Source organism: Stegodyphus dumicola, chromosome X1 (assembly GCF_044657685.1).
Source record: "Stegodyphus dumicola isolate Sdum_Otavi_A_Nest chromosome X1, ASM4465768v1".
Taxonomy (NCBI): Eukaryota; Metazoa; Arthropoda; class Arachnida; order Araneae; family Eresidae; genus Stegodyphus; species Stegodyphus dumicola.
Window position 1 is genome coordinate 18096117 of NC_140780.1, and position 25439 is coordinate 18121555.

Consider the following 25439-nt stretch of genomic DNA (forward strand, 5'->3'; position numbering starts at 1 on the left):
TAAAATATTTTTCTAGTAAATCATATTAGTTTTAATGTTGGTATAATAAAATTTTTATATAATGCTCAGTAGTAATTTTGCTCTTCTGAGCATATAGGAAATCTGTATCATACAGGTGGTGTCAATAGCATCAAGAACGTTAATTTATGTAGCTTCCTGTCTATGCAACAAAATTTTGGCACAGATCACATGAAAGATTTCTCTTTGCCAATACTTTGATGATTATACAAATTTAGAGCATTATAGTAAAGAAGTAAGGAATTCTTAAAACGCCATATAATTGTAAGGAACATTTTAAAGAAAAATGCAAAAGAATCAAATGTTTCAGTATTTGCTTTTGATGTTTTTTATCATTCCAACTTTAGTTTGAAACAGATCATTCATAGTCTACTATAACATCAACAGTATATAATTTTATTCTTTGCACATATCAGCACATGAGAAATAAAACTGTGCAACCATTATACAAGTTAAACGTTTTACTGTTATGCACATTTTTTTTTTTTTTTCAATGGTACAGCAGCATAGGATGGCCTTGATCTTCTCTAGATATGTGCCTGGGCATTTTTTCTCTCTTCCTATCACTGTGAATAAATTCCTACATGTAGACGATCTGCCGATTACTTTTGAGAAAGTAAAATACTTTGATAGGTAATTGCAACTAGCATTAAATATAATGAAATGGTTTATTAAAAATTTAGATTTTTGAAATAGGCATATATTTTTGCCAGATGAAAGGCCCAGAAGTTTTAATTAGAAGATCCATTCATCCCTCGGAGACCAGAGGTGAAATTTTTTGGTATGTAATTGCAAGGTTCCACTCTAACTGCATTTAATCATTTGCACTTTTATTTCAATTATTATTAAAAGCTAGACTCACTGACAATCAGCATAACATTACAGTGCATAGAATCCAAGAGTTGCAGAAGTCATGTTTGAAGGTTTCTCAAACTTAGATTCCTACTCATTATTTAAACTTGCATAATTTATATTCTAGGCAGAGCTTATGGAAAATAAAAGTGCAGGAGCAATTTAACTTAAGAAATGATGTAATAATTAAAATTTACCTTTTATGAGAGTCATTAGGATTTTTGAAGTAAGAAACATGAAAAATGAGCAATGCCCTCACCACGACTCGAACCTGGACCTCTCGAATAAGCGCCAAGTAAGCATAACCCTGCCTCATATAAGCGCCGTGAGATGGTGGACAGTACTACGGGAGGTATAGACGTGGCTGTAGTGTGTTGAATAGTCGACAATGATACCGTTGGGGCGGATCGGGCTTGGCGAACAATCATCCTATCTTGCCTTGCATTTGTGCTCCTTGACTTTCCAGAGCCTTCATTTCGTCGGCAATTTCCTTGTAGCAACCATTGCTGCCGACATCTTTGCACAGCAGTGTCTGTACACTGCAGGTGGCAGCCTATTGCTCGGTATGACCACCCAGCTTCATGCAACCCTACAATGCGACCATGTTCGAAGTCGGTTAGTTAGTTGTCTGTAAAGTCTTCAATATTGTCCTAATGGCATCTTTAGTTGCTTCTTCACGGAATTACAATGGCAGCAACAACAAAGAAAAAAAAAAAAGATTTTCTGCCTCTGTTACTGGTTTTATACTTTGTGAATTGAACGCTATAATCACAATTCCTGTTCATTTGCCTTGAAACTTTGGTCATTTGCATCTTTGATCAAGATGTTTTTGCATACCAAACTTTGTCATGATTGCAAAAGTCCTTCTTGGTGCTTCAGTTTTTTTTTTTTTGCAAAAGAGTGTATGTTCGTTTTATGAACTCTTGATAAACGTGAACGCTGGTTTCGAGCTTTGGCAACAAATTTCGCGTATGCGCAGCTGTTTCCCTCTACGTTGGGACGGATCCACTGTTGCGGAGAAGTTTCCCTTCTTTTTTAACAATACATATTCTTTTTATACAGTGGGCATGAGATTTGCCGTCATTATGATAAGCAGTAAATGGGTCTTTTCAGTGTTGGTGACAATATGCAAAATCATGCCAGGGCCATAATGTATACTAAGATTTTACCTCAAAATCTTTTAAACTGTTTTCTTTTTAATAAATTCCTTATTTGTCATTTTGTAGTAAAATAAAAAATAGTAATCGGTCATCTAAGTGAACCATTTATTATGACTATATTCGCCAAACTATCGCTGATTATTGTAACTCAATTTTTAAGTAATTTATTTCAATGTTATTCGTATCATTTAATGTACTTCTTCCCTCTAAATTTATTTATTGTTAGTTAATAATACTTTCAAATTTCAGGCAATTTTCTCCTGAAACCAGTTTTAGCAGATGATGACATACTATCATGAAATTTAATCCACATATATTTTGCTTATGTATGTTGTAAAATAGATATAAAGTACAGCTGCAAAATATCTGCAAAAAAGGGCATTTTTTAATCCAGATTGTGCAGATTATAATCTCAATCTTCAGTGGCAAAAACAACTCCTATTGTAGTTATAAGAGTAATGCTTTAGGGATTATATATACAGTCGTATATAATTGGCAAATTTTTGTGTTTTCAAGTGGTACCATGATTAATTTACCTCTAAGCCACACCTCTGTGCACTATGCGAACAGATTGGAATTTTTTAAAACCACACCTGGAAAACCTGGAAAAGTCGGAGAATTTCATTCTCCTCTTTGAGTTGCAACGCTGAAAAAAGCATTTATATGTCAAAAATAAAGTACACAGAGAAATTTTTAAGTAATTAAGAAGAATAAGAAGATTACAATTACATTGTAATGTTGGCTTTTTACACACCAGTAAGCATGAGCGTTAAGCTTATCTTATATAAAATACCCCTGCTATGTTCACTTTTTTAGCACATATTGGTAGTAATAATTATTTGCTTATAGCTCTATGTTTTGTATTTATTGAAGATAAAGATAGCAAACTTTACTTGCCTTTTGTTCATGGGTTCAGAAGCCAGGTTAAATCTTCGATATAAAATCTTATATTGAGGGATGTTTAATCATGTATTAGTTAATAATAGAAATGTGCATCTTTACACAAATCACATTTATTCAGTTTTGATTAAAATAATAAAAAGCGATGGACACATTAAAGAAATAGACAAGCTGACAAGTGAGAGTAATAATAATTAAGAATAGAAAAAAAGGGGGTCATGGGATTTTTGACTGTGGTTGGTGTGTGCCTTGGCTTTGCTAGGGTTACTTGAAAGAAGTGAGTTATAAAAGATATTTTTCAAAGTGCTTGATAAATTTACAACAATCCCTCCTTTGATCATACTTTGAGGAAAAGGGGTGGGCATTTGAGTTTATATTAATAAGTAGTTTGTATCGTACTTTTTGTTTGTTTCATGGTTCAACCTGAGTGATGAGTGTAGTGAACTCTGGATATGTTAGTATGGCAGATCCAATGCTTCAATGAAGGTGATGTTTCATCTGCTTAATAGCCAATTCCCACAAACCGCCAAAATGAGAGGCTGCTGGAGGATTCAAGATACATTTTATATTTCGGAGGCAATATAAGCTCGAACTGATTCATATCATTTATATTTTGAAAACACTTCTGGATCTCTCTATCAGCTCCTTTAAAATTAGTGCCACAATCACTAAAAGTCTCTACTGGTCTACCTCTTCTCGCAATGAATCATTTCAGGGATTCTAAGAATGCATTAGAAGAAAGATCTTTGCCAATTTCTAAATGGATAGCATGCTGCATATGTAGCATTTTAAAGAACTTTGACCATGTCCAGTTCAGTGTTTGATCATAAAATGTCCAGCGAAGTCCTCACCAATACAATAAAATGTTCTAGAATATGTTACACGTAAGACAGGTAAATTGGACATGATTTGTGTTGCAAGTTTGGGTCTATATCTGTGGCAGATAAAGCAATTGTTAAGGCCTTTCTGAATGGAAGATTGAGTAGATATCATCCAGAAGCTTTGCCTCAGAACACACATCAATAACTGAGATCAGTAACTGAGGTGCAGCATGTAAATACTTTAGGTGAAAAGTTAAATAATCAATTCGTCTATGAAATGCTTTTTAGGAAGAAAAATTGGATGTTTTTCATTTTCCGGAATATTAACATTTCCTAAACAACCACCGACACACAAAACCCCTTCTTTGTCTAGAAATGGATTTAAGCAAAGGATCTTACTACTCATTTTTAAGGGGAGTGATCTAAGTAAATGCAAAATTTCTTCCTGGAATTCAGAACGTTGTATCACCTTTAGAATTTTGCTTTCTCGCTCCTTTGTAGTTAGTAAATCTAATGATTTCTTCTCAGAATGAGAACAGATATTCATAAATCTTACACAGTAGGTCAAGACATGAAGTAATATGGACCACAAAGAATATTTTGAAATAAGAACAGGTCTTGAACTCCTAAAGCACTAGTGTTAAAACTCATCTTTTCTTTTTTCAAGGCAGTTTCAGGAAGAGCGTGTCTTTATAAATGAAAAGTTCTGTATTTCATCTATAGATTTGCTTAACCAGTTAGGACCTCTGAACCATTTTTTATAATTTGTTAGTTGAGAAGGTAAGACACCTAAGTCCGCTGGATTATTGATTCCTGAAACATGACACTATTTTACTTGAGAAATCATTGTCTGAATCTTGGACACTCGTTTTCGACGAGCAATTGCCAGCGATAAGTTTCAGAAATTAGCCATACCAGTGTTATTGTTGAATTTGTCCAAGCTATGATGTGTTTAACTGGTAAAGGAAAGTTTCTTAAGAGTGCAAGCAACAAATTTGCTAGCAATAAAGCCAAACATAATCCTAGATGTGGCAGAGATTGGGATGACTTGGAAGAACCATCGTAGACAACTCTCAATCTTGTTGTAGTGCTTGAATCATGAAGAACAGCAAAACGAGGAAGGTAGTATGCATTTGTTTTCGTAGACTCAGATTATGGAATCAGTTCCATATGTTCTAATGATAGATATTCATGCATAAAATCTTTATATTGTTAGTATTTTTAACTGTTGAAAGATAAGGAATTTTCCAAGTATTTCAATCTGGGGAGGGCAGCTGTCTCGGATTCACTGAGCTGAGAAGGTGCTGTATGGAACGGCAACATCACAGCATATCTTCCATCAGTAGCTCTAGAATGCATAGATTTAAAAGTGCTCTTCAGACTCATCACTTTTTCATCATGACTCAAGGGAGCTTACAGTAGGTACTTTGTCTAGTTCCCAAAATTTATTTAACAATTTATCACTGATAATTGAATGTTATTAACCTGAACAGTTGAATTTTTCTCACATGAGAGAACCCTGCTTGCAATTAGCCATCTCCAAGTGAGTGTCTGACCTTTAAGCATTGAAAGTGCTATATCCGCACCAAGAAGAATATCAGTCTTGTAAAAGGTTGGATCTGCTAAGTTAGGATCATTGAAGTGTTTGGAACCAGAAGGATCCAAATTAACATGCGGAAGCTGACCCACTATTTTCTTGGCCATGTAGACAGGATTTGAAAAATGAAAAAAAAAAAAAAAACAGAGGAGAACCCAATTTGAGAAACACCATTTGTATGAGTGTTTGATGCACCCAAACATGAAATTATCACATTTGTTTTCTATTTTGAGAAACTCTACCTTTCTAGGCAATCGCTTGTGTGGCTGTATCCTGCTGCCTGTATCCAAAAGAGCATGACAAGTAGAAATTCTGCCAGAGGAATCCATTGCATTCACTAGAGCCATACATAGTAGCACATGGGTATCAGAGCCCAAGTCTGAGCAACAAGAACTAATGGAATTTGAAACAGTTTCACATTTTGCATTGAAGTTTTAATTAGTTATTAGCATTAATTAGTAGTTTTAGAATTGGAAGGGTCAAACAGTTTAGCATCCATAGAAAGACCATATGGATTAGTTGTATTCCTTGTTGGAGGATCAGTGCTACCTTCAGTGGTGTCATCAAAATGCAATAACGTGTGAAGGGCTTTCTTACATTTGTGACATCTCTGTGCAGAGAACCCTGCAGAGGTAAAATCATGTTAAATAATGGAAGCAACTATTTTTCGATTTTACAAAATTTACTCTTTTTTTTGGACAGACAACATGAGAAATGCATCACATTTAGTCAATACATGACTTAAGCAGTTAACATGCTGTGATTGAAAACCTAAACCCACTAGTTTAACCTGCTTAGGAAAAGTTCTTTTTTGAATCTGGATTGTTAATAATTAACGATCTAGCATATTTTGAAAGAAATTGCAATAGTTCACTCAGGGAAGGAATTTCATCATCTGTAATGAACCGCTTCCTCCAGGCTTTTGTAACTGGATCTAATTTAAACTGCACAATAAACATGAGAATAGTATCTGCTGCATTTTCAATTTTCACATCCAGGGACTCTATTAGTCTATAGATATTTTTTACTTGAATCAACTAGCTAGAGAGGACAACTTTAAGAATTTTTTTATCAGTGAAGACAGTATCTCACGTTTATATGAAAATATATCTCTGCAAGGTAATACCAAGCAATTTGGAAATTACTGTCAGTAATAGAGAGTGATTGTACTATGTTTTGAGCATCCCCTTTTAAATGCTGTGACCTCTGAGCCTCAGACAATCTTTGGTTTTTTCTTACAGCTGCGTGAAACAAATCGAAAAATGTTAACCATCCATCAATAGCACCAGAAAATGTAGGTAAGGACAAAACGGGAAGTTTAATTTCAATGGAATCGGATGATTTCGTCAGCACTGTTTGTGTTACAACTGCAGAATCAACTCTACTTTCTTTACATCTTAATATTGCTGTATCTAAATTAGCTAACATTTCATCATACATTTCCAGGGTTCGTACGATCCTTTAAGAGTTCTTAAGTTTTTTGGAATTGATTTTTGGTCCTTAAAAGTCTTTAATTTTGGCCAAGATTGGTAGAAGCTCCTTAGTTTTAATCATCTGAAATTTCTCTCTGTTTTTGCGACTGCCATTTTGAGTGTGAATTAGCATTTTGGAGGAATATTTTTGATAATTCGCTGACAAATCTCGTTATCTTTTGAATGGGTGAATGCGTTCATGGGTGATAATTTGTTCCTATTTCTAATATAAATGGCAGGGTAGAGTTTCTGAGCAAGAAGTGAAACATAAGCATCTCGAAATTATTTCATTTTTTCTAGTGAAGAGCTTTTAAACAACGTTTCGCTTTTGGCTTATGTGAATTCTTTTATTAAATTGCTCTAAATTTGGAGACTTGTCAACATTTTGAAAGTTTTAAGATCAGTTTCTGTAGAAAATTTTTAATTCCGAATATGCATCAGTTTTCTCTAAAATTAATTTTACACTTTTTTTCCTCCGATTTTTTTTTTTTTTTTTTTTTTTCCAAAATATATGTGGCTTTTTGCTGTTACTGAATTGGTACGGTAATTTTTCTTTAGAATTTTAGACATTGCATCTTGGAAAGTTTAGAAAGATTTGAAGGCAAGATTTATAGACCCATGATTCTAGAAGATTCCAGAAAAATGTCTCCATGATATTAATATGTAATTTATTATTTTTTGGAGAACATCTGGAAGAACAATGAAAACATAATAGTTTTACTTCTGATACTAGAATCTTTTTCTTAATATTTTTATCTTCCTTTTATTTTCTCTGCTTTGCACTAGACACAAGCATGGAAAATATCAAAAATACTTCTAATCTTATCATATGGACAGGCATTATAGAAAAGAATTTTTTTATTAATAAAGAAATTGAAAACTAGCAATTTAAACGATTCATCTTACGTGCCTCAGTGCATCATATACAGGGGTGGCACTAGATATTTTTCTACCTGATGCAATCTGTGGATCCTAAATTGTGCTGCCTGGTGCCTTTCTAAATTTTGCTTCCAATGCCTGGTCTAAATTCTAAAAGTTTTGACATTTATAGATTCTGTTTCTCCATGTGTCACTAAATTCTAAAAGTTTTGACATTTATAGATTTGGTTGCTCCATGTGTTACTAAATTCTAAAATTTCTGCCACACAAGCTCTGTAACATGAGCTTACCATATATATTTCATATTTCTTCTGAATGTTCATATTACTAAAGAAATAAAATTAGCAGCTCTCTATATACATTCTAAATGCATTTAGTGTTTTTAGAATAACAGAAATTTTTAATTAAATCCAAAAATTCTAAACTGAAAGGAAACGTGGAAGAAAGAAACTGAATACATTAAGAGAAGAAATTATTCTTCAAAGATATTGTACAGATGTACAGATTATTATGTAGATCACCCAGTTGTTTACAATTTCAGCCTTTAATTTCCCATTTATATTTTTTCACCATAATGCAAGTCACTTAGACAGTTTTTGAACTTAGGTTTTTGGAATATAAGACGAGTGTGTTTTTGACCTCCACTTGCTCCTTGCATTATTTCCTGCCAGCTTTCATAATTTGTAATTATTCGTCTTTACATTACCACTGCCGACATTTGAATTTGTTATGACGATAGAGTTACTGAGGCAGTTTAAAATGAAATTAAATTCTATAGTCTTTGATCACTAGTTCATATTTTTAGTTGGAATTTGTTTCTTCTTGTTTAATTACATCACCACAAGTTGTAACTGATTTTGTTAGCATAAGAACATGTCTTTATGTTCTAAGTTCTTTTTAAATAAGAAGCTTATTTAAACATTTGTCTGACTTTGTAGTTACTCTCAGACATAGCGATAATTTGCTTCACATCTGTCCAGAGGGTTTTGGACTAACTTTTACCAGATCAAGTAAACCTTCATAGGTACATTTTGGAGAGGTTGACTGGTTACGAGATAAAATACGCAGATGTTAGTGAGAACATTCTCTTGCGTATTGAGACAAATTTCTGATTGTTAGAAAAGATGCTTAAAGAGAAGGAAATCAATATAAATGAGCCAAAATGTCTGGGAAGACTTCAAATTAAAAAGACACATAAATATTGAGTGTTGTTGCTACAAAACCAATATTTTGTTGCTTTTAATGTGTAATTATCCTACTATCATTTAAGTATCAAAGTCATAAATTACATGTATTTTAAACTGTGAAATTTTTTATTAGATTGTGATTTTAATATGGCTTTTTTAACAAATATTGTTAAAAAATAAATAAAATTTAATAGTGTCCATGTATATCCATAATGAGTAAGGTTATCTAATACCTAATTTAATTCTTTATAACTAACTTATAACCCTTAAAAATTATCTCTGCATTTTAAAGCAAGTTATTGCCTTTCATTAACCCTTGTCATGGTCACAAGATAAAACACAAAAAAAGTAAAAATTCATGTAAAACCTATTCTTCGCATCTAGTGAGACTTAAAATAATACAAAACAACTTATCACCTCTGGTGCTTCAGTAGATTATTAGGACCATAAAGTATATTAACTGAGTTACAACCCCTGGAACTCTACAGCAAGCTACGACTCTAACTGTGTCAGACAGAGCCCAGCTAACTTTTAAAACTTGCAAACCGTGCTTACATCAGGACTTTCAGTTTGTTCTGATTAGCAGGTCTTTCTCTAGGCAAGCAGGAGGAGCGACAACAGCCAATCATTTGTTTTGAAACATGCTGATTGTGGTTTTACATCTCATTTTAACCTATGCCGCTTGACGTAAAATCTACTTACTATTTACTAAACCCCTAGGCTGAGCAAGTATGTAACAAAATGAGACATTAAAAAAAATCAACATAAGGCTAACTATTAATTTAGAAGTCAAACAACAAAAATCAGCATTATATTTTCAAATTTTCACATACTAGTTTCGATGGTTTTACCAAACCATCATCCTCAGCTGCAAAAGCGCTAATGAACGAGATAAGATATAATGATTTGATAAGATAAGAAAGTCTGAACAAGAGATAAGCTACTGGCGCCATCTGTTGATGAAACCAGAACTAAAACATAATGTCTTTAAAGGCTGAAGGCAGAGATGGATTGGAATTAGGGTCGTTAAATAAAACAGAATGACTTTTTTGAATGTGAAATGCCTCTAGAAAATCCAGTTCACCAATGGAAGATGTTTTTTGAATAATTTTGGCAGCAGTGAAATTGAAAGTGTGATTTTCGACCAACAATGTTGGGCAACAGAAGACTTCTGTGTTTCCTTTTTTCCAACATCTGATTTCATGCATTTTAGTTGCAAATATTTTTCTGCTGTTTTATGCATGCTTTATTATTGGTTAGTTAATTTAGTTTGATTTTCTGCATTGTTTATCATGCCTTCATCCATTAATCGTTTCACTCAATTGCACCTGAAACGACAATTTCCTGAATCATCTGGACTTTTACTTAAGTGTAAATGTAAAAATTTTGATCCTCAGTTTCATTTAAATCAAAAAAAAAACCTTCCAGTCGCGTTTCAAGAATTCTGTTAAACTGCAAGCTAGCATTACTTCAGTCCATCATAAGGGATACACGTCAACAGTTATCCAAAATTGAACATGAGCTACATCTGGAACTTGCTAGTTCATATCCAAAATTCACTGCCCTTGAACAAAAGTCTTGGTCTAGAAAGGAGAATGCAGTTAACAGTAATAAAAACACCCTTGCAGTTAAATTCGGGAAACTTCTTTTACAGTATTCCTGTTCAAATAATTCAAAAAATCTTCCCATTGTAAACATTAAGCCAATAGTTAATATTTCTAATGTTAGTTTATCAGAAGAACAAGAGAGAATTCTAAAATACAATTTTAACTTCTCACAAACTTCTAAACCCTCGATTCCAAAGATTTTGGCTTCTATTGAAAAAGCTTTCAAGTTCAGTAAAGTTTCAGATTCACAGAAAGAAATGATTAGGCATCTTATCGCTCATAATGGGAACTTCAATAATAAACCTTTGAAACCAAATCTAACCACAAGAGAAAGAGCTACAATGCGCGGAATTCATTCTAACCCGGATATTACCATTTCAAAAGCCGACAAAGGTGATCAGATAGTCGTCATGGATAAGAACACTTACATCGATGGTGTCACTAAACTCTTAAACGAAGGACCATATAATCCGATCCCTAAAGATCTTTCACCTTCAGACCTGTCAAAAATAAAAACTGTGATCAAATCTTCACAAATAAAACATTCATTTATACCGTCTGTTGCAAATTGTGCCAGATTATATGCTCTTCCTAAAAGCCTTCCTAAAAAAAAGTTCCTAAAAGTGGTATTCCTTTCCACCCTATCGTATCAAATTTAGCTACTGCCTTGCATCCGTTAGCTAAATATTTAGTTTCTAGATTTTCAACTCTATTAGACAATAACATTTACATCATAAAAAATTCAATAGAGTTTGTAAAAAAGGTTAAAAAAATTTCTCCTAGAAATTTACTCATGGTTTCTTTTTGTGTAAAATCATTATTCACCAATGTTCCAGTGGAGGGTGCATTGAGATGTCTAGAAACTAGACTTCACGAATTTCATTTCTCTTGCATCGAAATTGATGAGCTAATTTCTTTCACCCAACTCTGTAACCTGAGGGATTAGCCATGGAAAGCCCCCTCAGTCACATCCTGGCTGATATTTATTTATCTACATGCATTATTATGAATCAAAATTGTTTGAACTTTAAACTTCCCGGTATGGTTCCACTATGTAGACGATTCTTTTACCCTGTTTGAACGTAATAAGGGTGATTTCAATAAAGTTCTTTCAGTAATGAATTCCATTGATCCTGCTATTCAGTTCACTTTTGAACTTGAGACTTGCAATTCTCTTCTGTTTCTCGACATTCTCGTCACACGTAACACATCCAACTTCAGTACTACGGTTTACCTTAAAACTTCATCAGTTTGCCTTCCACCACACTTCAAATCATGTCATCCGACTAAACGAAAGTTAGCTCCATTTTATTCCTATGTTTTCCGTGCTCTTCAAATTTGCTCCTCCAAACTATCCCTTAATGAAGAACTAAATTATTTGAAAGCAATAGCTATTACCAGGGGCTTTTCACCTAATATTATTAATCAAGCAGTTACAAAATTCTCATCTGAACACACCAAAAGGCACACTCTTGCTTTAGGAGATTATAGAAATTCTGTTGTCATTCCCGTCTTTCCATCAATTAGCTATAAAGTTGCACATATTTTGCAGAAATTTAACTTTCGGGTTGTTTATTCTCCCATCAATAAAATTCCAACTTCTATACTCAAGGACCCCATTCCGGATATGAATTCCTGGGGTATTTATAGGATTCCTTGCCAGTGCAGTTTAATTTACATTGGCCAAACTAAGAGAGCCTTAAAATTTCACGTTAAGGAACACGAGGCATATGTAAGAAAAAAGGAAACTCGGAAATCTTCTTTTGCCCAACATTGTTGGTCTGAAAATCGCACTTTCAATTTTACTGCTGCCAAAATTATTCAAAAGACATCTTCCATTGATGAACTGGATTTTCTAGAGGCATTTCACATTCAAAAAATCTTTCTGTTCTAGTTAACGACCCTAATTCAAATTCATCTTTGCATTCAGCCTTTAAAGACATTATGTTTTAGTTCTGGTTTCATCAACAGATGGCGCCAGTAGCTTATCTCTTGCCCAAACTTTCGTATCTTATCTAATCATTATATCTTATCTTGTTCATTTGCGCTTTTGCAACTGAGGATTATGGTTCGGTAAAACCATCGAAACGAGTCCTTTGAAAATATAGTGCTGATTTTTGTTGTTTGACTTCTAAATTAATATTTGTTCAGCGTGTTATTGTATCTTAATAAAGCTAACTGTTAATAAAACCTAGATAAAATGTCACTTATCTTCTTTCAAATATGTCCAGTTATTATGAGTGTAAAATACACTCTTTTGCAAAAACAGTCGAAGCCCTGTAAAGGAAGTGGTTGTATTTCATGAAATTGAATATGTGCATAGCTCATATACATGCTTGAATTCGTTGAGGCAAAGGATTGGTAGAGGTTCCTAATGTCATCCTGCGACACATTCTGCCAGGCATTCATCAGTTGTCACTCCAGATCTGCGATTTTTTCTGGCTCTCCAATCTGGCAGCCTACTATCCCCCAGACATGCTCAATTGGTGGCAAGGAAGAGTATCAGCCGCACAGAGACAGTCCAGAGATATGGGAACGTTATGTGACCTGACATTATCTTGTTGGACAATAGCCCCAGGATGACTTGCCATGAAAGGTAATGCAACCAACCACAGGATGGTATCAACATATCGTTGAGCTGTTAAAGATATATGGAAAATGACTAAAGATGACCTTCTGTCATAAGAATTAGCACCCCACAGCATTACACCAGGGGTTATGGCTGTATCCTTTTGTAAAACAAAGGCTGATTGGCCTGGTCCTCTCCAGACACGAACACAGTAGTCATCTGCTTCAAGAATGAAGCGGGACTCATTGCTGAACACTATACGATGCTAGCCTGATGGCAGCCATGATGATCGGCTGCAACACCACTCCAGATGACTCCACCGATGTTGTAGGGTCAAAGGCAAACTTCTTCAAGGCCTCTGTGAGTGTAATCCCACCTCAGACAAGTGCAGTGAGATGGTGGACGGTACCACGGGATGTATAGACATGACTAGTGCGTTGAAAAGTCGACGATGATACCGGGCCTGGCAAACAATCATTATATCTTGCCTCACGTTTGTGCTCCTTGGCCTTCCAGAGCCTTCATTTCGTCGGCAATTTCCTTGTAGCAACCATTGCTGCCAACATCTTTGCACAGCAGTGTCTGTACGCTACAGGTGGCAGCCTGTTGCTCAGTATGACCACTCAGCTTCACGCAACCCTACAATGCGACCACGTTCGAAGTTGTTTAGTTGTCTGTAAGGTCTTCGATATCGTTGTAATGGCATCTTTAGTTGCTTCTTGACGGAATTACAATGACAGAAAAAAAAAAGATAAATTTTCCACCTCTATTACCGGTTTTATAATTTGCGAATTTCGCACTAGAAATGCGCGCTATGATTGCAATTCCTGGTCGTTTGCATGTTCAATCAGGATGGTTTGGCATACCAAATTTTGTCACGATCGCAAAAGTCCTTCTTGATGCTTCGAGTTTTTTGCAAAAGAGTGTATTTAATGCTACTTGATAAATTTCATAAAGTGTATTTTATTCTCAAACGTATGAATAATTATGTTTAATACAGTACAAAGTCCATAATCCAGAGTCGTAGGGACTTAGGTGATTCTGGATTAGAGGTTTTTCCGAATTATAGACTAATTATAGATCATCAATTTAAATCTGGTAAGATGGCATGCAGAAATTATACATTTAAAAATATGAAACCGTAATTTATGGAATAAAGAACAATTATGATTTAAAGGGTATCTGAATTTACAAAAAAAAAAAAAAAAAAAAAAAAGCTTAATATTTATTTGTTTACTTTATTAAACATTTCTTTCAATGTAAGTTGTTTAAGTTGCTTCATATTTTTGTGCTAATACTTTCTCTTTAATTCTATAAACAGACATAATTTCTTGTTCAGTTACAAAGTTCCACTGTTCAAGTCCTGTAATTGCTGTGCCAAGAATACCGATTAACTTGTCAATCGAAATTATTTTGTTTTCATTAACTTCTTTGTCACTTTCTTCACTATCGGAAGCGGTATTTTCTGAATGTAGAACCATACTACAGATTTCGCCGTCCGTAAATTGATTGATGATTGGGGCATTGTCGTTGCAATGAAAAATTTCTGTTATATCATCTTCGTGTATTACCACTTCTCCACATTTCTTTACAAAATCCAATAACTGGAAAATTTCACCTTTAGTGTGCGATGTCCGAAAACCTTCAAATACATGGCTATCATCTTCATCGTCCTTTCCATGAAATATGGTAGCTGGCCATAAATTATGCCAAGCATTTTTTAATGTATCTGGAGACACATCCTCCCATAATCTTGTGATACTCCACACAGCAGGTTTTATGCTAAAAAATTTCAAAAATTCTTCAATAGCCTTTTTGCTTTATGGACTTTGAAACATGCTTTCCCTTTGTAGATCCTTTGGCAGCTCCAGAATTGGAGCAGGAATTTTTGAGATAATCAAAAGTTCAAGCTTAATTTTCATAAAATTGCTCTGACAGTCTGCAAAAAATAATAAGCCGGATCCAATTAGAAGATTAAGGAACAGTGCAATTTACAACATTAACTGAAATGCCTTAGAATCAGAGCCTAACTTATACCTTCCGTTAGACATTAAACGTGCATGCGTAAAGCATACAAAAAAAAGTTTGTGGCTTTGAGGTCCGGATTTTAGATCATTTCCGTATAATGGATGTCTGGATTACGGATTTTGTACTGTAATAATGTATCCTGCTTATGGATCTATTTTATTTTTAGGATGGTTTTACAAAAGTGATGTTCAGCATAGGTAATTTTTTTAATTGAATTCATTCCATTCCCATTTTCTTATAGGTCCTTAATTGTTTTTCATTAATTGGTCCTTAAAAGTCCTTAATTTCTGTGTGCAGAAATGTGTACAAACCCTAATTTCAAACAATTCCTCTTTCTCCACACAGTACATCTCAATTTCATCTTTTAGCGAAAATATCTTTTAATTCCCCTATTATAGAATTAAATCTATTTCTTCTGACTTTTAAGCTAGCAAAATTCACTTTATTTATTTCATCTAGAGTTTTGCTGTTTAAGCAGGTGATTGAGAATTTAACTGCCTCTTTTTTTTTTTTTTTTTTTTTTTTTTTATCAAGTAAAGTCTTTAAACTTTCCATTATAAATACATTATGAACTATAAGCCAATGAAATGCACAAATTGCATTAAAGAAATTATGAACTCGCCACAAGTTGAAAGAATCACAGTAGAAAATGAGCTCACCACAAGTTGAAAGGAATCGCAGTAGAATTTAATCCAGCAAAATGGAACTAAGCGAATTCTTCTGAATAACACCAGATAAATTAAATTGAAATCACAAAATGCATAGGCTTGATGGACCAACAGATAGTCTAGAACCTATGTAATAAAGTAAAATTTTAAGCGGACTGTATCAATGCAAACATATTGAATAAGGAAAGAACAACAAGAACAAAACAAAACAAAAACACCCAAGGCAATGCAAGATCATTTTTTTTACTCTGGCCACATAGCTCAAGCAAGTTAATATGCATCTGCCTGTGGTTGCTGTCTAGTTTTGAAAATGTGTGCCTAAACAAATACTGGGGTGACATCTATACAACTCAAGTGCATTTTACCATCTGCTGCAACAGCAAGAAAGGTTTCCTGATGGCTGTATGTTGACCTAATGGTGCAAAGATAGATGTGGCCATAGTCATTCCAAATTTTTTACTATAACCTTTTGCGACTAGTTACGCCTTGTAACAAATGACAGTTCTGCCTTCGTTTTATTTCAGCTTGAAAATCCATCGACATCCAATACGTTTTCTTTTCTACAGGAAGCTCAGCTTAATTCCCAAGCTTTATTTTTGGATAAGGAATTGATTTCTTAGTCAGTTGCGAGTAAACACTTTTCGCTTTGAAATTCAACTTATTCAAGTCTTTAAAATTCTCGGGTGTGTTTTTAAATAAATTGCGTTTGTTAAAGCATTCTGATGGTTTCCCTGTTTTCCTTTCTGATCATCTTGGCTCTTTTTCAGATATAATTGTAGGGTTTTTTTTTTTTTTTCCCCCCCGCAGTTTCTTCATCATTTTCATTACCTTCAACCTTTGGATGGAGGGAAATTTCAGTACTTTCATTCGCTGATGATTTTTCGAGAAATTTTATTCTTCTACTGACAATTATGCGGTTTTCGCCTGTACAGATTTTGTACACCTTTAAACACTGATCATAACCAACAAAAGTTCTTTCAGTTGCTTTTCTGGTTTAACGTTTTTCAGTTTTATGCACATATGCATAGGATGTGCAACCAAATTGGTTCATATGAGCTACATTAGGTTTTCTTTCACTCCATAATTTATAGGGAGTCTTATCACAAGCTCTAGTTGGAAGGTGGTTTTGGGTGTAATTGGCTGTGTTGAGAGCTTTGCCCCAGAATTTGTTTGAAATTTAGCCTTGGGACAGCCGGCACTTGGTCATTTCAATAAGACTTTTATTCTTTCTTTCATTCACAGCCTTCTGAGGAGCTGAAAAAGGAGCAGTTCAGTTGATGTTTGATGCCATTATTTGATAGAAATCCCTCTATTTCTCTACTAGTACAGTCAAAAGTCGTTAATTTGGACACCCATAATCCGGAATGATCTATAATCCAGACCTCAAAGCTACAAACTTTCTGCGCATGCGTCGCGAATATGCGTGTGTGCATGCTCATAATACATTTATGCATGCTCGTTTAATGTATAACGGACGGTATGAACTAAGCTAAAATTATCTAATTCAGTTAATGTTGCAGATTGCGTTGTTCCTTAATCTTCGAATTGGATCCGGCTTATTATTTTTTGCAGACTTGTTAGAGCAGTTTTATAAAAGTATGCTTGAACTTTCGATTATGTCAAATAGAATTTCCGATATATATTTACTAATATGTAAAGGATCTACAAAGCGAAAGTATGTTTCGAAGTCCATTAAACAGAAAGTGGAATTGCTGCAAAAAATGGATAAAGGCATATCCTTTGATTATCTAATCATTCCAAAATATGTTTTTCAATTTCACGCTGCTCTGCGGGGGGAGGGAAACGACGCGGTGCGCAATGAAAGTTGATCTGTCAGCACTATCCTTATCTTCAGGACAGATGTTTTTATTTTATTTGGCTTATAATTCCTTACTAAATGTAGTATTTCATCTCGATGTACTCCATCTTTGATATGATTTTAATCAAGTTCTTAGTCATTATAATTTGCTACCGATAGTGAAGAAAGTGACACAGAGGTTATTGAAAACAAAAAAAATTTCGATTGACAAATTAGTCTGTATTCTCGACATAGCAATTATAGGACTTGAACAGCGGAACTTTGTAACTAAACAAGAAATTATGTCTGTTTAATAGAATTAAAGAGAAAGTATTATCACATGAAACGAAGCAACTTAAACAACTTACATTGAAAGAAATGTTTAATAAAGTAAACAAATAAATATTAAGCTTTTTCTTTTTGTAAATTTTGATACTCTTTAGATCATAATTGTTCTTTATTTCATAAATTACGGTTTCATATTTTTAATTTTATAATTTCTGCATGCCATCTTACCAGATTTAAACTGATGATCTATAATCCAGAAAAATCGATAATCCGGAATTGCCGAAGTCCCGACGAGTGCGGATTAACGACTTTTGTCTGTATATTCACTGCTGTTATCTGTTCGGAGAGTCTGTATTGTTTCTTCCAAATTGTTTGTTATACCAACAAAGACCAATTTACTAACTAACCATAACAATTTAGTAACTTTCTAAACCAATTTACTAAGACATATTTTCTTTTAGACAGCAAATATATGACAGTGTATTTAGTAAAATCATTAATAAGGATTATGCAATAGTTTTCCCACAATACTTGGAAGTGACAGATGTCTGCAAATGCCACTGTGTCATTAAAGTGGTTTGCTTGTGCAAACACAAGCGGCTTTCCAATGAAGAATTTGCTGTATTTTATTCTTTATACATTCTGACCTTCTATCATTATATGAGTGTGCTTTATCTAATTTTATTCCTTCCATAAGATTTTCTCTTACTAGTTGTCTAATTGCATCATAATTTTGATGGCCTAACTTTAAATGCCACATTTTTGTACAGTTTATTTTGACATTCTACTGAAATATTAACATTATCTGGATTTTTGTTTACAACAATTTTATATAGACTACTGTCATCAGAATATGTGCACATATTTATTACTATCCTTTTGATGATAGATAATTTTGAGTTATTCTTGTTTTGTAATTTAAGTGCTCATGAGTATGAACATTGCATTTACAAAAAGTACAAAATTTCCCTGGACGGTATTAGAATGTCTAACATTTATTGCAGATTTAAACACCATTGAAGAATTAGAACTTTGACCTGCTTGTTGTAATCTTCTGTTGTATTTGTCAACATATTTTATTTTTACAAGATCTGCAGCTGGAAGTTTCATCTTAGGTTTCTAGGGCAGTTATAGATTATTCTATGATTCGGCAATTGAAACTAACAAAAGTGTGGCTACAAGCTGATCCGGAATGTTCTCACTGATAGCTTTCGGTCGTTAGACTAAGTTTGCCATATGAGTGATGTGAGCGATCATATCACAGTCTTGAGGCATTTTTACTGAATGTAATTTTCCGAGAAGATACAATTTGCTGCTCAAATTGGAGCACTCATATATTGACTTTAATTTTTGCCACGTAGCAGTGGTGGTTATTACATTTCTAAAGTGGATAATCAATGCATAGATTTGTTATAGCTCATGCTTGTTTATCCCTCTTTAGAAATTCATCGTCAGGTTTAGAGAGTGGGGGAGAAGAAAGAAGATCATCCAGCCCATTAGGTAGTAAAAGCATTTGAATCTTGAATTTCCAAGTAGCATAGTTTTTGAAATTCAGTTTTAATATTTGCATTGAATCTAAGACCTGACTGCACCATTATTAATTCTTGTTTTTACAGCTTCAGAAGGTTTAAACATTACATGCAAAGTTTTTTTTATTTTAGTTCTGGGATTTACAGACTTGAATCATCAGTTTAATAACCAATGAAGATAGCAAACTTTGCTTACCTTTTGTTCATTGGTCTGGCAGTCAGGTTAAATCTCCAAAATAAAATCTTAAAGTGAGGGATGTTTCATCGTGTAACCATTAATAGTAGGAATATGTGTTTGTACACAAATCACATTTATTCCAATTTTCACGAAATTAATAAGCAGTGGATACATTAAAGATATATACAAGCTGACAAGAGAGAGTTATAATGATTAAGAATAGGGGAAAAAGAGGGGTTCCACTGTATATCGTTTCTGGCCATGGTTGGCATGTGCTTTGGCTTTGCTAGGGTTACAAGAAAGGAAGGAAGTTACAAAAGGTATTTTTTCTAAGTGGTTGATTAATTTACATGTATTACACATCTGGAAATTTGAGCTATAATTTAATATTCTATCTCAGTATGGTTTATTTTGAAACAAGGAACAAATGAAAATTAAAACATGCGGTTACAGTAGAATAAACTTAAAAGTTATTTTACATGCTTTTAATAATGAGATTATAAAAGTTTCTTAATTTGTATTCAAACTTTACTAAGAGACATATTTAGCAAATGTAGTACAATTTATCTTTGAGAAAGCAGATGTTTCACTACAAATTCAATAGAAGGGAGGAAATAAAACCCTGAAAACTTGCTTTTACAGTCAGGTAATTCCAATCTAGAAGCAAAGTAAATCAAACTAAATAATATGGGATTGTTAGAAACTAAACTTCAGAAATCAGATGCCTGTACTATTTATGAGCAAATCAGGTTGCACCAAAACAGTTGCCCGTATGACATACAAGTGGAACTGTTAAATGGTTAAGGAAGAAATGTCAGGTGCTAAATATCTTCAAAGTCCTATCTAAAACATCATAAAAAGCTGATCAGTGCTTTTTATTATACATAAGTAGAAGTTTGATTTATTCAAAATTGGACTGTCATTGACAGTTTATGTATTGACATTGCCTTCCGTTTTGCTGAAACATCATTAAGTTTTGTGAATTTGTGGGAGGGGTTAGAACTTTCATAATTTAGAGTCTATATGTTGAATGTCATGAAGTGTTTCTCGAAAAGGTGCAAACAATTATTTTTTAGTTACTACTTTAATGTTAATCTCAAAACCATTACTTCCTTCCCGATTTTAAGTGCTTGGTAGCCAATACTGACTCTAATATTATTCTATGGCTTAATATTTCAGATTCTTGTGCAACTTTTGGTTTCCATGTTTGTCCATTAATTGAAGCTTATTGTTTGGATGAATTATTCCAACAGAGTAATTCATTTTGAAATTCTGTTGTTGAAAGATACAAAAGTTGAGCTTTGTTATCTATTTTTACAATGTAACAAAAATAGTATAAGTAACATCACATGCAGGGAGATATATGGCCTAACATAATCCAGTTAAAAAGTATTGTCCAGTTTGTTGCAACAGATCAAAATGAAACATCGTACTTTCAACTCCATTTTTGTGTGGGGAGTTGCTCCAAAGATGGCAGGCTACAAAAATACTAATTTTTATCTGCTGTTGAAACCACTGTAGTTCTTAATGTTTTATTATTTATTTCTGAAGAGAATTGTAAAAATTTCATCATTTATCTTGATTTGATATATTGTAGTCACTGGTAAATCATGATAATTTTATAATTCCAGTTCTTGTTATGTGCTGAAACTTAACTAGAAACTTTGGAGAAATTATTACAATATTTACTGGTTTGCTTCGCAAATAGTTGGCAATACTCTGTTCCTTTCACAGACATCAAAATCATCAAATGACATAAATATTGTGACATGCAGGTGAAATTTGAGACTTTGAAATCCTAGAATTTTCTCTTTATAAGCTTTTATAAATCAAATATTATTACAGGCATTCTTCTTTTGCAATTTTAACTGGAGAATCCCTTATATGAATATTTTAAAAATTTTAAGAGGGATCCATTTTTGTTACCATATACTTTATATACCATGAGTTCTGTATGTAAAACAAAACTCATATTTGAATCTCGCATTTTATGTGATTTGCTGGAATTTCTAATAACTTCATAATATTAATGATATTAGAAACATGTTTATGTATCTCTCTTCATAATTAATTTCAATGTAAATTCAAATATCACACTCAATTTGGTAACAATTGAAAAAGAAATGATAAATATTGCAAACACCACTGTATAAAATGGCAAAATCAAATAAAAGGAAAGGATTTAATTTCCAGATGTATATTCTTCAGGGAGTTGGTACACTGAGAGTTGCAAAAGAATAAGCCTATTTCTGAGCTAACAAATATGCAGTCAAACATAATATATATAAATTAAACCAAAAATTGTGCCTTACTTGTCCAATCCCAACAGGCTAGAAATAAAAATAGACTGCGAAAGTAAAGCAAATAAATACATGAAAGAGAAAATTTTTGCAGTTTAAAACATTTTTGAAATAATTTTAAAAAGTGCAGCCATGTGCAACTGGAAAAAAAAATTTTTTTTTTTTCAATGAAGTAATTTTTAACTGTATGAACCTGGCAATAAAAACTAATGTTTTCTAGTAAGAGATTTACACTTTCATTATAAACTCTTAATTCAATACAATACAAAGCATACATTTTGCGTGCAATCAAGAAAATTTTCTTATGATCTGTAATGGTCTATAACTTATTCTTGAATGAAATTAGAAGATACAATTTGCTGCTCAAATTGGAGCACTCGTATATTGACTTTAATTTTTGCCACGTAGCAGTGGTGGTTATTACATCTCTAAAGTGGATAATCGGTGCATAGATTTATTATAGCTCATGCTTGTTTATCCCTCTTTAGAAATTCATTGCATTTGAAAAGGAAGACTTCTTTTTCAAATATACAAAACTGCTAATAAATTAGCCTTAACTTTTGCAAACTACATTAAAATTTGGGAAAGTAAAAAATTTTTCTTTCAACTCAATCGAAAAATAAAATTAATTTGATTGCTGTCATTATACTGAGTAAGTATTGAAAGCTAAAGGCATTTAGTTTGAGAACTCCTATAAAACTTTAAAGGTTTTTTTAAACCAAAACTGTGATTGTTTTTCATGCAACATTAATTATCTGCATATGATTTATTCTTTAGAAGTTAGGTGTTTTATGGCCTTAACTTAGAATAGCAAGTTTCTGTAAAAATTTTTCAAGGTGTATCATTTATTGAAATCTAAGTTGCATGTATCTTAATCATTAATAATTTTAAGCATTTCTGTTTCATGGGGAACTTCCCTTCATGTATCTGCTTATTTGCTGTCAAATATATACACTCATTGCCATAAAAATTTGTGCACCAAGAAATAATTGTGGGATTGTAATGAAACTTGGCATGAAGGTACATGTCAGGTAGATATGCAAATGATTAGAAATGCAGCATGTTTGTGCATAGGGCATTGAACTTAGTTCTTCTTGGAGAATAAAACAGGTAAGCAGAGCTTGTTTGAGTGTACTTAATCTTTTGCTAAGGAAACACTGAGATAGAATTGCTGCCATCTAAGCCATTATCAGCAGCTGTCAAGAGTTCGAGAGGAAGAGAATCATCGAGATGATGGAAACTGGGAGGTCAGCTCGGCGAGTAACTCGTCAGGTAGGCCGTTCTGATTTTACTGTGAGGAAATTTTGGAACCAGTGAACAAAAGAGATGGCATTTACATAGTGACCAGGCTCAGGACGCCCTCGACAGACCAGTCATCGAGAAGACAGGCACATCATACAACACGCACGTGTAGAGTCAACTGCCTCATTTTCCACTATCCAGACACAGGCAGCAGCTTCATTATGGGCCCCTGTGTCTTTCCAAACCATTGTAAGGCACCTGGTTGAAGGACATCTGGTATCGCGGTGCCCATTACATGTGCTGCCAATGACATCAACCTCTCTGTTTGGAGTGGTGTCAGGCACGATAGGATTGGACTTTAACGGAATGGAACCGGGTCATCTTCAGCAATGAATCTAGATTCGATTTGACCAGTGAAGACGATCATGTTCGTGTGTGGAGGGCCCGTGGTGAATGCCTCAGTCCTGCCTTCACTTTACAGCAACACACCGTTCCCACAGTTGGTGTTACGGTATGGGGTATGGGGTGCCATTGCTTACGATACATGGTGTGCCATGGATCAATATTAGGGGTGACCATTGCTTATGATACATGGTCACCCCTAATATTGATCCATGGCACAATGACAGCCATGGATCAATATTAGGGGTGAATGGTACGTCCATGACATCCTTCAGCCACATGTGTTACCTTTCATGGCACGGCTCCCAGGAGCCTGTTTTAAACAAAACAGTGCTTGGCCACACACAACACGGATCTCGCAAGACTGCCTTCACCACATTAACACCCTTACCTGGCCTGCTCGATCCCCAGATTTGTCACCAATCGAGCATATCTGGGATCATTTTGGTTGGCAAGTTGGACAGCCTACAAGATTTGCCGAACTAGAGGCACGTTTACAACAATTGTGGAACGAGATGTCTGAGGATACCATATGGGAATTGTATGCCTAAATGCCCACTTATATCGCATCGTGCATTCGCGGTAGAGGTGGTCCGACAGAGTGCTAAAACTTGTGTTCATGTGTACTTGTTTCTGCAATAAATGATCCTTTTTTCTTTGATTTTCTAGTCACTTATATCAAAGTCGTACTTATGTAAAATTTCGTTTTTTTCTGACAACTCTTTCTTGGTGTGCAAGTTTTTATGGCAATGAGTGTAGATTCTACCATTTCTTTGCGTCACATTTTTGAATGGAGAGAAATACTTGATCACCATGTAAATTAACTCCTTGTCAGCTTTTATGTCTAGTTGTGCCTGTACAAATCAGCAACAGTGTTTATGCAAATTTTGAACAAATTTTGTAATGGATGGTTGTAAAATAAACCAAAAATTTTATTATTCAGTTTGATTAATCCTGGTCTATAACTTATAAGTTATTTTTTGATATTATAGTGCTTCACTTTTTCATATGAATTAATTTTTTCACTCAATTTTCTTAATAAAGAATTTGTAATTTTTTATATTATACCATAAATTTTGTTTTATTATAATATTACAAAGTACTAATTCTTCTGTTTCTTCCTTTTTGAATAGTTCGCCACAATATTGAGAGTTCTCTCCCTTGTGATTTATATGATTTAAGTGAAGTACTTTTTCTGCGCCGTCTCAAGGTAGGTTTTCATAAATTAATGTGTTTTTGTCTTTAATTGCATGTATGACATTTGATGTCTAATTCAAAACCATTATTTTCTTCAATTTAGAAGTCGATCAGGTACCTTCAGCTATTGGTGAACTATGAAAATTTTAACAAATGGCTCACACTTTATGCTATAAAAGCAATATCAAATTCTAATGAAATCTTTTCCTTTTTATAGAAACAGAAGAATATCCAAATTATTATATGTATTCCGTTTTGCCTTCAATATGAGAAGAATTATGATGGAAAATGAGTATACAATCAATTATCCAATGAAAGACATCTCGTCACAACACAAACAGTTTAATATTACGATTCTATTTACAAGTCTAATTAAGTGTTAGTTTTAGCTTTGACACCTCAAAGCAATACTCAGAACATAAATGGCATAAAATTACTCATCAGTTTTTAAATACTCATGAAAAACATCTCAAAAAGTCATTTTTCTCATTACTTAAAACGAAAAGTAAAACTATAGAACAAACTCAAAAGCATAGATGTGAAAAAACTCAACTGTTGCCAATCGCGATTTACTAAATTACATCAAAATAAAGATAATAATCAGGTAGAGGTTCAACTTCACAATATGTAAGTAAGAAAGCATTTAAAATTTTTTTAAGTTCACAAAGTATTAGATATAATATCTGTAGGGTATCAATCATCAGTGCCCAGTCTCTCTTTTTAAATTCTAAATTTCAGAATCTGGTT

General features: G+C 33.6%; 1 protein-coding gene across 3 annotated transcripts in view; it reads left to right on the forward strand.

Moving 5' to 3' along the window:
• The window catches only part of LOC118186366 (uncharacterized), a 99015-nt gene that overhangs the window by 39445 nt on the left and 34131 nt on the right, over window positions 1–25439 (forward strand). For all 3 annotated transcript variants that reach the window (XM_085808413.1, XM_085808415.1, XM_085808414.1), the window contains exon 4: window positions 24629–24705. In XM_085808413.1, the coding sequence (XP_085664539.1) occupies window positions 24629–24705 (77 nt within the window). The remainder of the gene's footprint in view (window positions 1–24628; window positions 24706–25439) is intronic.